Source organism: Schistocerca nitens, chromosome 7, assembly GCF_023898315.1.
Source record: "Schistocerca nitens isolate TAMUIC-IGC-003100 chromosome 7, iqSchNite1.1, whole genome shotgun sequence".
Taxonomy (NCBI): Eukaryota; Metazoa; Arthropoda; class Insecta; order Orthoptera; family Acrididae; genus Schistocerca; species Schistocerca nitens.
Window position 1 is genome coordinate 579,001,512 of NC_064620.1, and position 18,811 is coordinate 579,020,322.

General features: G+C 47.6%; 1 protein-coding gene across 1 annotated transcript in view; it reads right to left on the reverse strand.

Annotated features, from left to right (window-relative positions):
- LOC126194707 (eukaryotic translation initiation factor 2A) overlaps window positions 1-18,811 on the reverse strand; it is a 180,383-nt gene that overhangs the window by 16,584 nt on the left and 144,988 nt on the right. The window contains exon 12 of the mRNA XM_049932946.1: window positions 9,237-9,439. Within this exon, the coding sequence (XP_049788903.1) occupies window positions 9,237-9,439 (203 nt within the window). The remainder of the gene's footprint in view (window positions 1-9,236; window positions 9,440-18,811) is intronic.

An 18,811-nucleotide genomic window follows, 5' to 3' on the forward strand; every position in this document is an offset into this window, starting at 1 on the left:
TCTGCTTGTGCCTGTATATGTGTGGATGGATATGTGTGTGTGTGTGTGTGTGTGTGTGTGTGTGTGTGCGTGTGCATGTGCATGTGCGTGTGCGTGTGCGCGCGCGCGATTGTATACCCGTCCTTTTTTCCCCCTAAGGTAAGTCTTTCCGCTCCCGGGATTGGAATGACTCCTTATCCTCTCCCCTAAAACCCACATCCTTTCGTCTTTCCCTCTCCTTCCCTCTTTCCTGATGAGGCAACAGTTTGTTGCGAAAGCTTGAATTTTGTGTGTGTGTTTGTGTGTCTATCGACCTGCCAGCGCTTTTGATCGGGATATATAAATTAATAGAGGGAAACATTCCACGACACACAAACAAACACAAACATACACACATGTTTGTTTGTGTGTCTGTCGACCTGCCAGCACTTTCATTTGGTAAGTCACATCATCTTTGTTTTTAGATATATTTTTCCTATGTGGAATGTTTCCCTCTATTATAACCACACACCCTATATATAGGGCGTGTGTGTGTGTGTGTGTGGGGGGGGGGGGATGATGATTAAAAATTGTAGAGGGAGACCAAGCAATGAACACTGTACACAGATTCAAATGAATGTAGGCTGCTGCAATTATTTGGACATGAAAAGGCTTGCACATGATAAGACTGGTGTGGAAGTCACATCAGATCAGTCTTTGGAGTGGTGACCACCACCACCACCACCACCACCACCACCAACAACAACAACTTGTATGGATACGTAATGGAACAATCACTTAGGTTAAGACATATGTAAAACAGGTTCAGTGGCAGGAAACTGGAAAAATGCAATCATTCTACAATGCAGGTCTTACAAATCATTCATGCAACCTACAATTTTGGTCACGTGTGTGAGGCCCATACCAATACGGATAGCAAGAGGCATTGAACAAATACGGAAGAAGTGTTGCATGTAACAGTCACAGGCTTGCTTAACCCATGGGACAGAAAGTAGTGGAGATGCTAAATTGGCAGATGCTTTAAGATAGATGTGAACTTTCCATAAATATGTAGTTATAAAGTTTCAAGAATAAATTTTAATTGAGGAATCTAGGATTATACTACAACCCATAGGGTTCAAGGGGACAAAATTAGAATAATTACAGAGCGCACAGAGATATTTAAGCAGTCAGTCTTCTTGCCTTCAATATGTGCATGGAATCAGAGAAAGCCCAAATAATTGGTACCTTGGGAAGTATTCTCTTTTGTGCACTTCACTGTGTTTTGCAGTGTACAAATTAGATATGTTTCACAGATGCTCATCTTTATACAAATTATTTTGCAAAAATAAATAAAAAGAATCACCAAAGGAACAATCTGTGTCCAAAATTGTATTTAAACGTTTTGTCCACTATATAATAAAGACATCTTCCATATTCCAATGACTCAGAAAAAAGAATGATTTGATCCTGTAAAATTGGATGGATTGAATTATGTACTGCCATTTTAGTAGAAGGCAACTGAATATAGGAAGAATGCTGCTAAATCCAAATCTGATGCAGCCAATCAGAACCTTACAATGTTCATTTGAAGACTACAGGACTTGCAATGCACAATATGTATCGTACTGTGTGTCAGGAGATTAGGAGTGTGGATAGACATGTGTCAGTTTTGGCCTTTTCTTTAACCCCTTAATGCCAGATACCAGTACAATGGTACTATGTCGGCATAAAGGCCCTCCCAGTAAGGTGGATAAGGCTGTCACATTTAATGCGGATTATGTTGAAAAATATGGTTTTGTTGCCAAAAGAATGGGGAATAACATGGTGTATGGGAATACTGAATAAAATCAACCTGTTTTCATAAAAAGGTGTTGCATTAATTACTTAGCATTTCTCATAGCATAACCTACCAATGTTCATTGATATTGTATTGACGATTTATGATTGTTGTTTAACTTATATGCTAATAATTTCTGCTTTATTACATTTTCAATTTGAAAGTCAATAATTTCTTTGTGCAATGATAACGGCAAACATTTTCAAGCACTAAATTGAACCATCAATCTCTGATGATGTGCCTTTGATCTAATTTCACTACACTGCTGGAGACCAAATTTTAAACAGGCCACAGGAAAGAAGGGAATTTCCTGAGAAAGAGGAGGCTAATGAAACTTAGGGATAAGATAGCTCTTTGTCAAAACTCTCATCACTAAATGTAAAGGTAAGTAAATGATTGCTCGATAAGCTATTTCAAGGTAGTACAGACACAGCTGCATACCTCACTCTTTATGAAACAGATGCTCTTTTCAAGATTTTCTGTCACTATTCTGATGATTTGTTATTTGTAAAAACAGAGTGAAATCAACTGATATTATGATTACATTTATTTAAGGAATACAAGAGAAATGTATAAAATACTCTTGACAATGTTTTGCTTTGCTTTGTTTTTAGGGTGCAAAAAAACAACTGGAGTCATACGCACCCAAGTCAAAGCTATACAACATGAACACAGAGGAGGGAAACGACTATACGTCAGACCCAATGGAAAGAGTAGGAGACAGCTAAAAACAGGGACGTGGAAAAACGGCTAAAAAAAATACCACACGAAAATGGAGGTCCAAAACTAAAAATTACATGGCCTTCGCCACATTGCTTCGGCGGATAAAAAGTAAAACGCGGTCAACAGCTCGCGCGTCATTCGCTAAAATGGTTAATAAATCAGACGGTTAACCCAAGCTGGAACGTAAATTGTTAAAAAAAGGTCATTCCAACAGGAAGTGGCAGACAGTTAAAATTTGGCCGCAATGTTTACAAAGCGGCAGGGTAGTGCCACTGAGAAAATGACGATGGCTAAAAAGGCTGTGCCCAATACGCAGCCGAGTTAAAATAATCTCCTCCTTGTGGGAGAGCCGAGAGGTCGTCCAAGGGGCCAGGAGAGGCTTAATAAGCCATTGCTTATTCCTGTGAAGGGAGGACCATTGGCGATGCCAAAGGGACACCACCTCCTGACAGACGGCAATGCTGAGATCATCGGAGGGAATATAGGCACTTGCGGGCTGAGGTACAAGAACTGCAGCCTTGGTAGCAGCGTCAGCAGCCTCGTTTCCTGGCAGACCGGCATGACCAGGGCCCCAACAGAAACATGAAATTGGTTCCACCAAAAGTGAGCAAGTGAAAGTTTCCCTGGACCCGCTGCACTAAGGGATGAGCAGTGAGCAACACACAGAGACGTTGGAGAGCACTGAGTAAGCCTGAGCAGAGGATGCAATTGGGAAGGCTATGTCACTGGATGTACTTCGTGGCCTGATACAAGGCGAAAAGCTCAGCTGTAAATACTGAGGAATGTGCTGGAAGCCAATATTGAAAGACATGGGTGCCAATGACGAAGGCACACCTGATCCCATGGTCAGTTCCAGAGCCACCAGTGTATACAAAGGTACTATCATGAAGTTCCATGTGAAGGTTGTGAAACTAAAGGTGATAGACTGAGGCTGGAGTAGTGTCCTTAGGAAGGGAATGAAGGCCAAGGTTAACATGGGCTGCTTCACGAAGCCAAGGTGGTGAAGGGTTCACTCCCACTGGGAAAGTTACAGGTAGTATAAAGTTACGCCACTGTAGCAAGTGGCGAAAGCTGACTCCAGGAGGTAACAGAGAAGATGGATGAGCCCCATACTGACCATCAAAGGAATCATCAAAAGAGGAGGGGTGCCCACACATGGCAGACAAACGGCATGCGCACCTGCTGAGGAAAAAGTCACGGCAGTAGGACAGTCTTAGTTCAGCAGCTTCAGCATACAGACTCTCAACCGGGCTGGTGTACTAAGGTGCCCATGGCCAAAAGGAAGCCATGATGCCAGATACTGTCGAGGCGGCGTAAAAGGGATGGGCGTGCAGATGGATAAACAAAGCACCCATGGTCGAGTTTTGAACGGACAAGGGAGCGGTACAAACGGAGGACAGTGGTTTGATCGGGACCCCAGGAAGTACCATTGAGGACACATAGGACATTGAGGGACTGTATACAGTGGGCTGCCAAGTAAGATACAAGGGAGGACCAAGAAAGTTTCCTATCGAGCAGGAGCCACAGGAATTTTGTAGTCTCAATGAACGGAAGGGCAACAGCGCAAAGATGGAGACATGGTGGGAGAAACCATTTGCGCTGCCACAAATTCATACAGACGGTTTTGACAGCGAAAGCCATGTCAATGCTCCAGGAGTGAAGACGACCAAGACAGTGCTGAAGGTGCTGCTCAGTGAGAAAGGTCCGTGGGGAACTGCAATAGATGGCAAAATCATCAACAAAAAGGGAACTGGAGACGCCCAGTGGGAGACGCACAATTATAGGTGACAGCAAAGAGGACAACGCTCGGGACAGAACCCTGAGGAACATCATTTTCCTGGCTAAAGGTGTCTGACAAGGCAGAACCCACACGCACCTTGAAAACTCTGTCTTGCAAAAATGCCCAAAGAAAACAGGGCAGGCGCCCACAGAAGCCCCACGTGTAAAGAGTACAGAAGATACCAATTCTCCAGAAGATGTCGTAGGCCTTCTCCAAATTGAAAAACATGGCCAGGCTGGGATTTTCGCAGAAAACCATTCATGACATGGGTGGACAAAGTAACAAGATGACCAACTGCAGGACGCCGCACTCTAAACCCACATTGTGCATTCATTAGTAAATGGCAAGCCTCGAGCCACCACACCAGCCAGGCATGAATCGTACGTTCCATCACTTTGCAAACACAGCTGGTAAGAGAGATGGGGCGGTAGTTAGAAGGAAGATTTTTGTCCTTACCAGGCTTAGGTATGAGTATTACTGTGGCTTCACGCCAGCGTCCAGGAAATGTGCCCTCAGCCCAGATGCGGTTGTATGTGTTAAGCAGAAAGTGCTTGCCCACAAAAGAGATGTGCTGCAACATCTGAATGTGGATGGTGTCTGCCCTTAGGGTGGAGGATTGGGATGAACTGAGAGCATGATACAGCTCCCTCATAGTAATGGTGGCATTGTAGCACTCATGATTCTGAGAAGGGAAGGGTATCGCCCAAGTCTCCTCCACTCGTTTCTAATGGATGAAGGCAGGGTGATAGTGGGAAGAGCTCGAAACTTCTACAAAATGGCGGCCCAAGGTGTTGGAGATAGCAATAGGGTCCATGATGACATCGTCAGCTACCATCAGGACAGAAATTGGGGAACGGAGCTTGGTTCCAGAGAGCTGTTGGAGGTTGGCCCACATGACAGAGGAAGGTGTGGAACTGTTAAAAGAACTAGTGAACGAAATCCAGCTAGCTCTTTTGCTATCCCGAAGAACGTGACGACACTTTGCAATCATCTGTTTATAATGAATGCAGTTTTCCAGCATAGGGTGGTGATTAAAAACGCGGAGAACACGTCTCTGTGCGTGAATTGCATCGCGACATACCTCAGTCCACCGAGGGACTGGGACATGATGTGGTAAAGAGGAAGTGCGAGGAATGGAACATTCTGCAGCAGTAAGGATAACATTGGTGAGATAATCCACATGATCATCACAACTGGGGAAATCTTGTTCTTTGAAGGTCGCCAGGGAGGAGTAAAGCTGCCAGTCAGCCTTAGTAAGCTGTCATTTGGGTGCATGCGGATGGGGTAGGAGTCAGCAGACGGAGCGCACACAGGAAATGTTCACTCAAGTAGGCGACAGGAAGAATGAATCTCTCAAGACGATGGGCAAGCTGGGCAGTGAAAAAGGATAGGTCCAAACGGGAACAGGTGTGTGAGGAGTCCAAAAGGAAAGTGGGTGCTCCAGAGTTAAGGCAGAAGAGGTTAAGTTGGTTAAGAGGTGGTGGTGGTGGTGGTGGTGGGTAGTGTTTAACGTCCCGTCGACAATGGGGTCATTAGAGACGGAGCACAAGCTCGGGTTAGGGAAGGATTGGGAAGGAAATCGGCCATGCCCTTTCAAAGGAACCCTCCCGGCATTTGCCTGAAACGATTTAGGGAAATCACGGAAAACCTAAATCAGGATGGCTGGAGACGGGATTGAACCGTCGTCCTCCAGAATGCGAGTCCAGTGTGCTAACCACTGCGCCACCTCGCTCGGTAAGTTGGTTAAGAAAGCCAGCCAAGAGGGCACCTCTCTGGCAGGTCCTGGGAGAACCCCAAAGGGGATGATGCACATTGAAGTCACCGAGTAGCAGAAATGGGGAAGGTAGCTGCCCAATAAGTTGAAAGAAGTCGGCCCTGGTGACAGCGAATGATGGAGGGACATATATGGTACAGAGGGAAAAAGTCAGGTGGGGAAGGGAAATTGAGAACTGCAACAGCTTGAAGACTGGTAGTCAGGAAGATGGGTTGACTATGAATGTCGTCCCGTATGAGCAGCATGATGCCCTCATGAGAGAATGCTGACCTCAGGGGGACGGTCAAAACGAATCGGTAAGTAATGTGAAAGCTCAAAGCAGTCGTGAGGCCACAATTTAGTTTCCTGAAGGCAGAGTAAATGGGAATGCTGCAATGCTAAAAGCAGCTGTGAATCCTCTTCGTGGGACTGAAGGCCACGAACGTTCCATTGGAGGACAGTCATGAGGAGGAAGAGATGCAGGTGTGTCAACTCGACGGCCACCACGTGACAGCCGGTGGAGAGTCGCTACTACAGGGCACATAAGCAGGAGGATCCTGCTCCGTGGGGTCCACAGAAGCATCGGAGTGCTTGTGCAGTCGGTCTGTGGAGTCCAACGCTGAAAAATGGTTGGTGGTGCGCACCGGCGAGACAGAGGCTGGCTGGGCTAAGGGACCACGTTGTGACACCTTCGAGCAGAATCTTCGAGTTGGCAAAGGAGAAGACCATTTGTCTTTAGCGGACTTCTCCCAGCCCTTCTGGTTAGAGAAAGACTTGGGTGTTGTTTGGCTGGAGGGATGGAGGAAGTCTTCACGGGAGTACTCCTTCCGTCCTTTCCTGCCAGCTGGTTGTGTAGTGAGTGGCTTTGCCCCTTGAGGCGAGAGTTTGACAGTTTGTTACACAGCGGGACGGCGATGCTACCTTGATACTGGGCGATTTCTCAAGAACAGAACTACAGGTGCCAGAATGGAGAACACAGGGTTTGTGACTAGTCAGAGACATGCGAGCTACTGGGTAAGGCACTTTTTCCTTTACCCGAATCTCTTGAACAGACCACTCATCTAGATACATGGGACAATCCCAAGAGGAGATGGCATGGCCGCCATCACAGTTGATACAGTAGGGAGGAGGCGGCGGACATTCACCCTCGTGTGCATCCCTGCCACAGGTTACGCATTTGGCTGGGTGTCGAAAAGATGTTCGAGTGTAGTTAAAACGATGACACTGGTAGCAGTGCATCGGATTTGGAATGTACAGCTTGAATGTTGTAATTTCATAGCCTGCTTTGATCTTGGACGGCAGCACCACCCTATCAAAGGTGAGGAAAATAGTGCAGGTTGACACCAAGGAGGAATCGACCTTTTTCATTACACGATGGATGGCAATAACACCCTGATCAGAGAGGTAAGATTCTATTTCAGCCTCAGTTAGACCGTCAAGCAGCCTGGTGTAAATTACACCACGGGAAGAATTCAAAGTTCTATGTGCCTCGACACAAACAGGGTAACCGTGGAGAAGCAAGGCAGGAAGCAGTTGTTGTGTTTGAGAATCAGAAGCCGTCTCCAAAAGCAAAGTGCCATCCCGTAAACGAGAACAGGATTTCACAGGTCCAGCAATTGCATCAACACCTCTCTGAATAATAAGCGGATTGACCGTGGCGAAGGCCTGACCGTCTACAGTACACGAGACCAAAAGGAACTGTGGTGCAGTGGGAATGATCTCTGAATCAGGAGCCTCATTAGGTTTATGTTTCATAGACATTGATGGGGAGGATGATTGAAAATACCATGATTGCCAGCACCTCCGATGGCGAGCTCCTTCCAACTGGGGGCCCCCTTCACAAGGGGGTGCACCTGCCTTATGCGATTGTTCACACGCCCCGAACACCTGACGGAGGTACCAATCAGCAATTTGGAGAGGTTACAGCTCAGGCAATCACCCCTCCCTGGGCCTGGCTTGTACCAGGGACTACGCGCGAACCCTACCTGTCGACCCGGGGCTGGGAATTACGCGTTACCCAGTCACCTGCTATGCGTCAGATGTGTGGGCCAGCCCTCAGAAGCGCACAGGGAGGAAGAAGAACAAAAGAGGGTCCTTAAACACCGAAACGGAGCAATGAGAGGAGACGGGAAACAAAGAAAGGAAAAGGGATCCAAAAACAAAGTTGTGACTGTTTGTACGTCAGTGACAGAATGCAGAACAGTGACAATAATACCCAAGACATGTTCTCCAAGGGAGGGGAGAAAGAATAGCAAGAGGACAGACATACAGCACGGAAGGTACAAAGTGCTGCACAGGTGGGGGCCCCATGGTAGCCAAGCACGAACCTGCCAAAGAGTGGCGAGCCGCCTGTGGGGACTCTTGACATTGTCTACATGGCCACATATAAACACCATAAGAACTACTGTTAAAAAACCTCTAACTGTGATAATGGGAAATTCCTGTATGAAAACAAAAATGAGCAATCATTCACATACAGCTGACCGGCAGATGATGCACAGACACCCTAAAACAGCCTAGAAAATTGAACTAGCCTTTGAATGAAACAAAGATGCTGTAACTTACCAAACAAGAAAGCGCTGGTAGATAGACACACACACACACACACAAATTTCAAGGTTTCGCAACCCAAGGTTGCTTCATCCGGAAAGAGGGAAGGAGGGGGAAAGACGAAAGGATGTGGGTTTTAAGAGAGAGGGTAAGGAGTCATTCCAATCTTGGGAGCGGAAAGACTTACCTTAGGGGGAAACACACACACACACACATCCATCCGCACATATACAGACACAGGCATACATATGTAAATGTTGGGCATTTACATATGTCTGCCTGCGCGCAGGAGTGTATACCTGTCCTTTTTTCCCCCCCCTAAGGTAAGTCTTTCCGCTCCAGGGATTGGGAATGACTCCTTACCCTGTCCCTTAAAACCCACATCCTATTGTCTTTCCCTCTCCTTCCCTCTTTCTTGATGAAGCAACCTTGGGTTGCGAAAGCTTGAAATTTGTGTGTGTGTGTGTGTGTTGAGTGTTTTTTATTGTGTCTATCTACCAGTGCTGTCTCGTTTGGGTAAGTTACAGCATCTTTGTTTTTTTTTATATATAATTTTCCCACGTGGAATGTTTCCCTCTATTATATATAGTGTGTGTGCGCATGCGCGCGTTAAGAATAAATAATTAACTTACACTCTTTATCTTCTTGATTTTCTTGCTTTTCTCGGGATCGTCGGGCATTTCTACTTCTGCAATTGCAGGTGGAAGCTTCACTGTGTGTGAGGTTACTGGAGCTGATTCTCCATTTGTAACAACCTGAGAATTGTCTTGCTCTTTCCGTGCCTTCTTGGCTTCTCGTTTCTTTTTTTGTTTCAAGGCAGCTTTGGATGGGTTGGCTGTAGGGAAAAAAATACATTTTCTCTATATATACAAAAAACAGAAGCATACTTCAAAAACAAAATTTTGTGGCTAAATTCCACAATTATTATTATTGTTGTTATTACAGTCAAACCGTATAACAATTACCAATACAACGATAAACCCGGGTACAGCAATAATTTTATGTGGTCCCGGCTGATTTCCTATATGTAGTATGTTAATTACCCTCATTACAATGATGAACTTAATTTAGCAACACCCTGTTATAACGAAGACAAAACTTTGAGCAATTTACTGTTCCCTACTTCTAAGAAGCTCACTGTAGTGGTATGTATTGTTTATTTAGCTACTAGACTTTCAGCGCTTTATTTCCTTAAGTTTCGCTACACAAAACTGTATTTATCCTAGCGGTAAAGAGAATAGCATACAGCCACAGGCGGGCTGTGCTGAGCGGCAAATGTCAAAGAGCTCCTTTGTTTGAACGAGTGTTTAGTTGCCCGTTGTTGAGATTCAGTAGCAAACAGAAGTGTTTTGTTGGGCTCACAAGCAGCTTATCTGCATGATTTTTGCAATCTGTGAATGTTTTTAATTGATGAAAACACTTTGGACTTTGCTAAAATTTGGACAATGACTGGAACTCAAAAATAAATAAGGTTGGAGACAAAAACGGAGGTTTCCAAAGACACTGATAATGGAATGAAACAAGCAGATGTGGTGAGGAAGTATGGACTTGCATGATCGACATTATCTACAACCCATAAAAAAATGAAAAGAAATTGAAGAAAGTTTTGTAGGTGGCAAATTTAACCCTTCAAGAAAAAGAATGAAGATGGCTGCTGCTGATGATGTGGACAGTGCTAAACTGCAGTGGTTTAATGAGATCTATGCACAGAATGTACCAATTGATGGTCCACTGATATGTCAAAAAGCTTTAGTCGCTTGGTGATTTTAATTTTAAGGCACGTAAAGGATGGTTGCAAAGATTTAAGGACAGGCATGGGATCATTTTTAAAGCGATTTCAGGAGAAGAAAAATCAGCATCTTTAGGTGATGCAGAATGTTGGAGGAAAAACACCATGTGTAAACTGTTAGAAAACTACAGTCCTAAAAATTTGTACAATGCAGGTGGGACGGGATTGTTTTATCAACTGATACCAGAGAAAACAATGGCCTTTAGAGGAGAAAAGTGTAAAGGAGGGAACCAATTTAAAGTTCTTCTCTGCAGCAGTGCATCAGGGACACACAAATTAACACAACTGGTGATCGGACTATCAGCAAACCCATGGTGCTTCAAAAATGTAAGAAGCTTACCAGGTAACAGGGTACATACATTTTATTTTACCTTCCTATAATTTATAAGTTAATTCAGTACAGTATAGCTTCAGCTGTAATGTTTTGCTACAGACATAATGTGAATGCGATTTCTTTTATTGCAGTCAATTACAAGGTAAATCGAAAAGCATGGATGACGTCTGCTCTTTTTAGTGAGTGGTTCCTTTCGCTTGATAAAGAGATGTCAATGAAGAATAAGAAAATTGCAGTGCTGGTGGATAACTGTAGTGTGCATAACAACATGCCAGCTTTGAAGAACACTGAACTATGCTACTTCCCCCCGAACTGTACTTCGATTCTTCAGCATGCTACTTCCCCCTGAACTGTACTTCAATTCTTCAGCCACTTGATATGGGGAAAATTAAGAACTTTAAGAGAAAATACCGCTCATGTTTAGTTTAACACATGATTGCAAACATTGAAAGATGAGGTGAGCAATTCCAACAGTTTCAATGTGAAGCAGGTTTGTGACATGACTGCTAGTTCCTGGAACAGTGTACAGCCGAACGTGATTGTGAACTAAATGATGATTAACTGAAACCCTCAGCGGCCAACAGGTGTTGTTGATATACCTCGATGTGGACAGTTGAAAATGTGTGCCCCAACCGGGACTCGAACTCGGGATCTCCTACTTACGTGGCAGACGCTCTATCCCTCTGAGCCACCGAGGACACAGATGAATAGCGCGACTGCAGGAACTTATCCCTTGCACGTGCTATTCATCTGTGTCCTCGGTGGCTCAGATGGATAGAGCGTCTGCCATGTAAGTAGGAGATCCCGGGTTCGAGTCCCGGTCGGGGCACACATTTTCAACTGTCCACATCGAGGTATATCAACAACACCTGTCGGCCGCTGAGGGTTTCAGTTAATCATCATTTATTCCAGGAAAAAGCTGCATGGTCATCAACAGTATTCTGTTCTTTCGAGAACAGTTACTGCCTTCACATACACTCCTGGAAATTGAAATAAGAACACCGTGAATTCATTGTCCCAGGAAGGGGAAACTTTATTGACACATTCCTGGGGTCAGATACATCACATGATCACACCGACAGAACCACAGGCACATAGACACAGGCAACAGAGCATGCACAATGTCGGCACTAGTACAGTGTATATCCACCTTTCGCAGCAATGCAGGCTGCTATTCTCCCATGGAGACGATCGTAGAGATGCTGGATGTAGTCCTGTGGAACGGCTTGCCATGCCATTTCCACCTGGCGCCTCAGTTGGACCAGCGTTCGTGCTGGACGTGTAGACCGCGTGAGACGACGCTTCATCCAGTCCCAAACATGCTCAATGGGGGACAGATCCGGAGATCTTGCTGGCCAGGGTAGTTGACTTACACCTTCTAGAGCACGTTGGGTGGCACGGGATACATGCGGACGTGCATTGTCCTGTTGGAACAGCAAGTTCCCTTGCCGGTCTAGGAATGGTAGAACGATGGGTTCGATAACGGTTTGGATGTACCGTGCACTATTCAGTGTCCCCTCGACGATCACCAGTGGTGTACGGCCAGTGTAGGAGATCGCTCCCCACACCATGATGCCGGGTGTTGGCCCTGTGTGCCTCGGTCGTATGCAGTCCTGATTGTGGCGCTCACCTGCACAGCGCCAAACACGCATATGACCATCATTGGCACCAAGGCAGAAGCGACTCTCATCGCTGAAGACGACACGTCTCCATTCATCCCTCCATTCACGCCTGTCGCGACACCACTGGAGGCGGGCTGCACGATGTTGGGGCGTGAGCGGAAGACGGCCTAACGGTGTGCGGGACCGTAGCCCAGCTTCATGGAGACGGTTGCGAATGGTCCTCGCCGATACCCCAGGACCAACAGTGTCCCTAATTTGCTGGGAAGTGGCGGTGCGGTCCCCTACGGCACTGCGTAGGATCCTACGGTCTTGGCGTGCATCCGTGCGTCGCTGCGGTCCGGTCCCAGGTCGACGGGCACGTGCACCTTCCGCCGACCACAGGCGACAACATCGATGTACTGTGGAGACCTCATGCCCAACGTGTTGAGCAATTCGGCGGTACGTCCACCCGGCCTCCCGCATGCCCACTATACGCCCTCGCTCAAAGTCCGTCAACTGCACATACGGTTCACGTCCACACTGTCGCGGCATGCTACCAGTGTTAAAGACTGCGATGGAGCTCCGTATGCCACGGCAAACTGGCTGACACTGACGGCGGCGGTGCACAAATGCTGCGCAGCTAGCGCCATTCGACGGCCAACACCGCGGTTCCTGGTGTGTCCGCTGTGCCGTGCGTGTGATCATTGCTTGTACAGCCCTCTCGCAGTGTCCGGAGCAAGTATGGTGGGTCTGACACACCGGTGTCAATGTGTTCTTTTTTCCATTTCCAGGAGTGTATATGATTGTGAACTGCTGGAAAAATGCAAGAATTTGCTAAAGTGAAGATGTTGGTGAGAATGTTGTGGTGGATTAAATAACACAGGATGATATTCAAAGTTATCTGGAGATTTATTCAGCAGTTACTGGTAAAACCATGGGTGCTTCAGTAGTTGAATACTTGTCAGTGGATGACGAGGCATTGGTGTTTGAAGCATATACCGACAAATCTACCATTGAGGAGTTAAAGAATAATTCACCTATTGAAGATTCTGACGATGACAGTGATGCGATAAGTGCGATCCCCCCTTCTCTGATGAGCTAATAGGTCAGCTGGAAACCATTCAGCAATTAGCATCTTCAATCCCCAGTGTTTCAGCACAGAAATTGATTGTGCTAGAGGAGATAAAAACAATATGTACAAGGAGAATATTTAGAGAAAAGAAACAAAGGAAAATAAGTGAATTTTTCTGTACCCAAAACTATGATATTCTACAGGTATAGTATTAATAATGAAGTGAACAAAATGTGTTTCATTATTTGTCTTTTAACGTTATTTTTCATCAGAAAAGTACTACAGTAATGCACTTCTCAGCCATGGAAACATGTTTCCTTGCTCTGAGTCATGGCAACAAAACCTCATTATAAAAATAGCCCTGGTACAGTTTGGTTGGATTGTGGGGGATTGAAGGGACCAGACTACAAAGGCCATTGGTCCCTTTTTTCCACGGCCCTGAAACACCCACAAAGAAGAAAAACAAGCAACAAAGAGAACAAGAAAGACACAGACAAAGACCATAAAAAAGGAAATAAGAGCGCACAGAGTCGTACAGTCATTGGCCGACCATGGAAACAAAAAAAAGGGTAAAGCCAACCACCAAGAGACATACTAAAAAACCCCAATATAAAACCGTAGGCCAAAGGCCAGACTCAACACTCAAAAGAAACAAACCCTCAGATTGAGCGATAAAAGCCCCCTGTGCAAATAAAACTCAAAACTAAGCAGCATCATCCGTTAAAAGTGCACGGAGTGTATCAGGCAGCGCAAACATCTGCCTGAGCGCAGTTAACAGTGGACAGTCCAACAAGATGTGGATCACTGTACGCTGAACCACAGTGACAGAGAGGTGGGTCCTCACAGTGCAATAAATAACCGTGCGTCAGCCAGGTGTGGCCAGTGCGTAGCTGGCAGAGTACATCGGAGTCCTTGCGAGAGGCCCGCAAGGAGGAGCACCACACACCAGTAGTCTCCTTGATGACCTGAAGTTTGTTGGGTGAAGGCAGGGTGCTCCATTCATCACCCCAAGTATCAAGGACCTTCTGCCGCAAAAAGGACTGGAGATCACACTCCGAAGGGCCGATCTCCAGGGCCAGTGCACCAACAGCCTGTTTGGCCAGCCTGTCAACCCGTTCATTACCCGGTATGCCGACATGACCCAGGGTCCACACAAAAACCACAGAGCGGCCGCAACGGGCAAGAGTATGGAGGGACTCCTCGATAGTCATCACCAGACAAGAGCGAGAAAAATACTGGTCAATAGCTTGTAAACCCCTGAGGGAGTCACTACAGATGACGAAGGACTCACCTGGGCAGGAGCGGATATACACGAGGGCGTGAGAGATGGCTACCAGCTCCGCAGTGAAAACAGTGCAGCCATCCAGGAACAAGTGTTGTTCAGAGTGATCCCCAAGAGTAAAAGCATAACCAACTCGACCAGCAACCATCAAACTGTTGGTAAAGACTAGAGCGGAGCTGGTAAACGCAGCAAGGATGGAAAGAAAGCGGTGGCAGAGGGACATGGACCCGGAAACGAGGCAGGAGAGGGAAAAACTCAAGCCCAGAGAGAAGAGACCGGACGCAAACCGCAATTTGACATCCTGACCGGGGTCACCGTTCTGGAAGATGGACGACCGAGTTGGGGAACAGGAGATGGTAATTAGGATGACCGGGCAAGCTACAAACATGTGCAGAATAAGTGGCCAGCAGTCGTTGGCGCCTGATCTGCAACAGAGGGACATCAGCCTGCAGAAGTGGGCTGTCGACAGGGCTTGTGTGGAAAGCTCCAGTGGTGAGTTGGATCCTGCAGTGAAGGATGGGGTCAAGCAACCGCAACGCTGAAGTGATGGCAAACCGTAAGCCAGGCTTCAATAATCGAGACGGGACTGAATCGATGCATGATACAGACGGAGAAGGGTAGACCAAACGGCACCCCAGCTGGTGTGACTCAAGCAATGAAGAGCGGCCAGCACGTTTGTTTAAGCTGCCTAAAATGAGGGATCAAGTCAACCAGGTATCAAAAAGCAAGCCCAAAAACCAATTTGTCTCCACTACGCAAGAGGTTCGCTGTCAATATAAAGCCTCGGCTCAGAGTGAACAGTGCGGCACCGGCAGAAATACATGATGCAAGTCTTGGCGGCCGAGAACTGGAAGCCGTGCGTGACGGCCCAAGACTGTGCCCAGCGGATAGTGACCTGTAGCTGCCATTCAGCAACCGTAATGCCAGTGGAGCTATAGTATAGGCAAAAGTCATCAGCATACAAATAAGTCGATACGAACATTCCCACAGCAGCAGCTAGTCCATTGATAGCAACTAAAAAGAGGCAGACACTCAAGACAGAGCCTTGAGGGACCCTATTCTCTTGAAGTCAGGAGGAACTATGGGAGGGACCAACTTGCACCCAGAAGGAACAAAGCGACTGAAAATTTTGAATAAAAATCGGGAGCGGGCCCCTAAGACCCCACCCATGAAGCGTGGTGAGGATGTGATGTCGCATTGTTGTATCATATGCCTTACGCATTTCAAAAAAGACGGCAACCAGATGCTGACGGCGGGCAAGTGCCATACGGATGGCAGACTCCAGGCAGACCAGATTATCGGTGGCAGATCGGCCCTTATGGAACCCACCCTGAGACAGAGCCAGAATGCCCCGAGACTCAAGAAGCCAACTCAACCTCCGGCTCACCATGCATTCGAGCAACTTGCACAGAACACTGGTCAGGCTAATGGGGTGGTAGCTGTCCACCTCCAGTGGGTTTTTGCCAGGCTTCAACATTGGTATGCTAATGCTTTCCCATCACTGAGAGGGGACCTCACCCTCAACCCAGATATGATTGAAAAGATCTAGGAGGTGTTCCTGGCAGTCCAACGAGAGGTGTTTGAGCATCTGATAGTGGATGCAATCCGGGCTGGGAGCCATATCCGGGCAAGCGGCTAAGGCACTTTGGAATTCCTGCTCAATGAATGGAGCATTATACAATTTGGGGTATGGAAGGAAAGGCTCCAACGTTCCAACTGCTCTTATAGGGAGCAGAAGGCCAGCAGGTAATTTGGAGAAGTGGAACTCTGAGCGTAATGCTCTGCGAAGAGTTCGGCAATCGTGTCTGAGTCAGTACAAACGGCTCCATTCCGGAAAAGCCCAGGGACACTGATGGGGGCTTGATAGCCATACAATTGCCTAATCTTGGTCCAAACCTGCGATGGAGAGGTACGGATGCCAATAGTGGAGACATACGTTTCCCAGCACTCCTGCTTCAGTTGGCGAATAAGGCGACGGGCTCGGGACGGAGCCGCTTAAAGGCAATAAGGTGGTCCAGGGATGGGTGCCTCTTATGACACTAGAGGGCCCACCTGCAATCTCGAATTGCCTCAGCAATCTCTGGTGACCACTGAGGCACAGTCCTCTGCCGAGGGGACCCGGAAGAGCAGGGGATTGCAGATTTCGCCACAGAAATGATGCCAGTGGTTATCGTGTGAACCACCACATCAATGGCATCATGAGATAGAGGTGCAATATTGGCAATGGAGGCAAATGAGTCCCAGTCAGCCTTATTCAAAGCCCACCTGGCAAGGCGCCCAAAAGAGTGATGCTGCAGCAATGACAAAAAAATCGGAAAGTGGTCACTACCGCACAAGTCGTCGTGCACACTCCAATGGACAGATGGTAGAAGGCCAGGGCTGCAGACCGGAAAGTTGATGGCTGAGTACGTGCCATACACCACACTTAAATGTGTCGAGGCACCATCATTTAAGAGAGAAAGGTCGAGCTGCGCCAACATATGCTCAACGACAGTGCCTCGGCCCGTTGCGACCAATCCACCCCAAAAATGGTTATGGGCATTGAAGTCGCCCAGTAACAGAAAAGGCGGCAGCAGTTGGGCCACCAGCGCAGCCAATACATGCTGCGGGACATCAACATCCGGTGGAAGATAAAGGCTGCACACAGTAACAGCCTGCGGCGTCCACACCCTACAAGCGACAGCCTCTAAAGGTGTTTGAAGAGGGACACGCTCACTGTAAACAGAGTGAAGAATGTAAATGCAGACTCCACCAGATACCCTTTCATAAGCTTCCCGATTCGTATAATAACCGCGATAGCCATGGGGGACGGGGGTCCGCAACGCCAGAAACCAAGTTTCCTGGAGAGCAATGCAGAAGAAAGGGTGGAGGATGAGAAGTTGTTGGAGCTCAGCAATGTGGTGGAAAAAACCACTGCAATTCCGCAGGAGGATGACACTCTGCAGCCGGAAAAGGCGTGAAGGGATCGAGGGGTCAGATTACACTGCTGGGTCATCGACAGCCACCGAGAAAGAGAGCCTGAATCGAGAATCAGCGTGTCTGAGGTAGGGACAAGATTGAGGTCATCGAGAGATGCCAAAAATCTGCAGATCCTCCTCAGACTCGAAGCTGGGAAGAATAGGGGGCACAGAGGCAACCTGAATCTCGTCCGTCTTACCCAGTCAATTCTTCTTCTTTTCTTCTTCTTCTTCTTCTTCTTCTTCTTTGCCTCCTCCTGCTCCTCCTTAGGAGCAACCTGGGAGGGAGACTCAAAAGGAGCATCAGGGACAGACGAAGAGCGGGAAGCTCTTCGATCCGCCGCTCGTGGCTCCCTGAGCCACTGACTGATGTCAGCTGTCGCGCTGGAGGAGACCGTAGAAGATAGACTTCCAAGGGACTCTTTCTGCACGAGAGAAGCCGGAGGAGGCTGCTGTACCTCCGGCGGGAGGGGCGGGGGCGGGTGGGGTGGGGAGGGGGGGGGGTCCGACATCCCCGTCAGTTTCGGGGGTTGGTCTCCCAAAGGAGGTGCCTTGGGAGTACCAGAAAGAACAGCGGCCCCCATCACAGACACGGGGGGACGAGCCAGGGTGGCCCCAAGGGCCCACTGGAGGCTTAACAACAACCGCAGGGACAGCTGTCGCCACAGGGGGCAATGAAGTCACAGTCTCAGCATACGATGTAGTCATCTGCACAGGATGAAGCTGTTTGTATTTCCACTTCGCATCCTGATAGGCGAGCCTGTCCAGGGTTTATATTTCCACGATTCGTTGCTCCTTATGGAGAACAGGGCAGTCAAGCAAGCAGAGGGAGTGCTGCTTCCCACAGTTGACCCAAGTGAGAGGAGGCACTCACGGAGCGCCCGGGTGCATAGGACGACCACAATCCCTGCATGTGGCGCTGGAAGTACAACAAGATGACATGTGACCAAACTTCCAACACTTGAAGCACCGCTTACGGGGAGGGACGTATGGTTTCATGTCACAATGGTAAACCGTCACCTTGACCTTTTCAGGCAACGAGTCACCCTCAAAGCCAAGATGAAGGCACTGGTAGCAACCCTGTTGTCTTTGTGTTCCCTATGCATGTGCTGGACGAAGTGGGCACCCCGTCACTCTAAGTTGGTGTGTAGCTCCTCATCCGACTGCAAAAG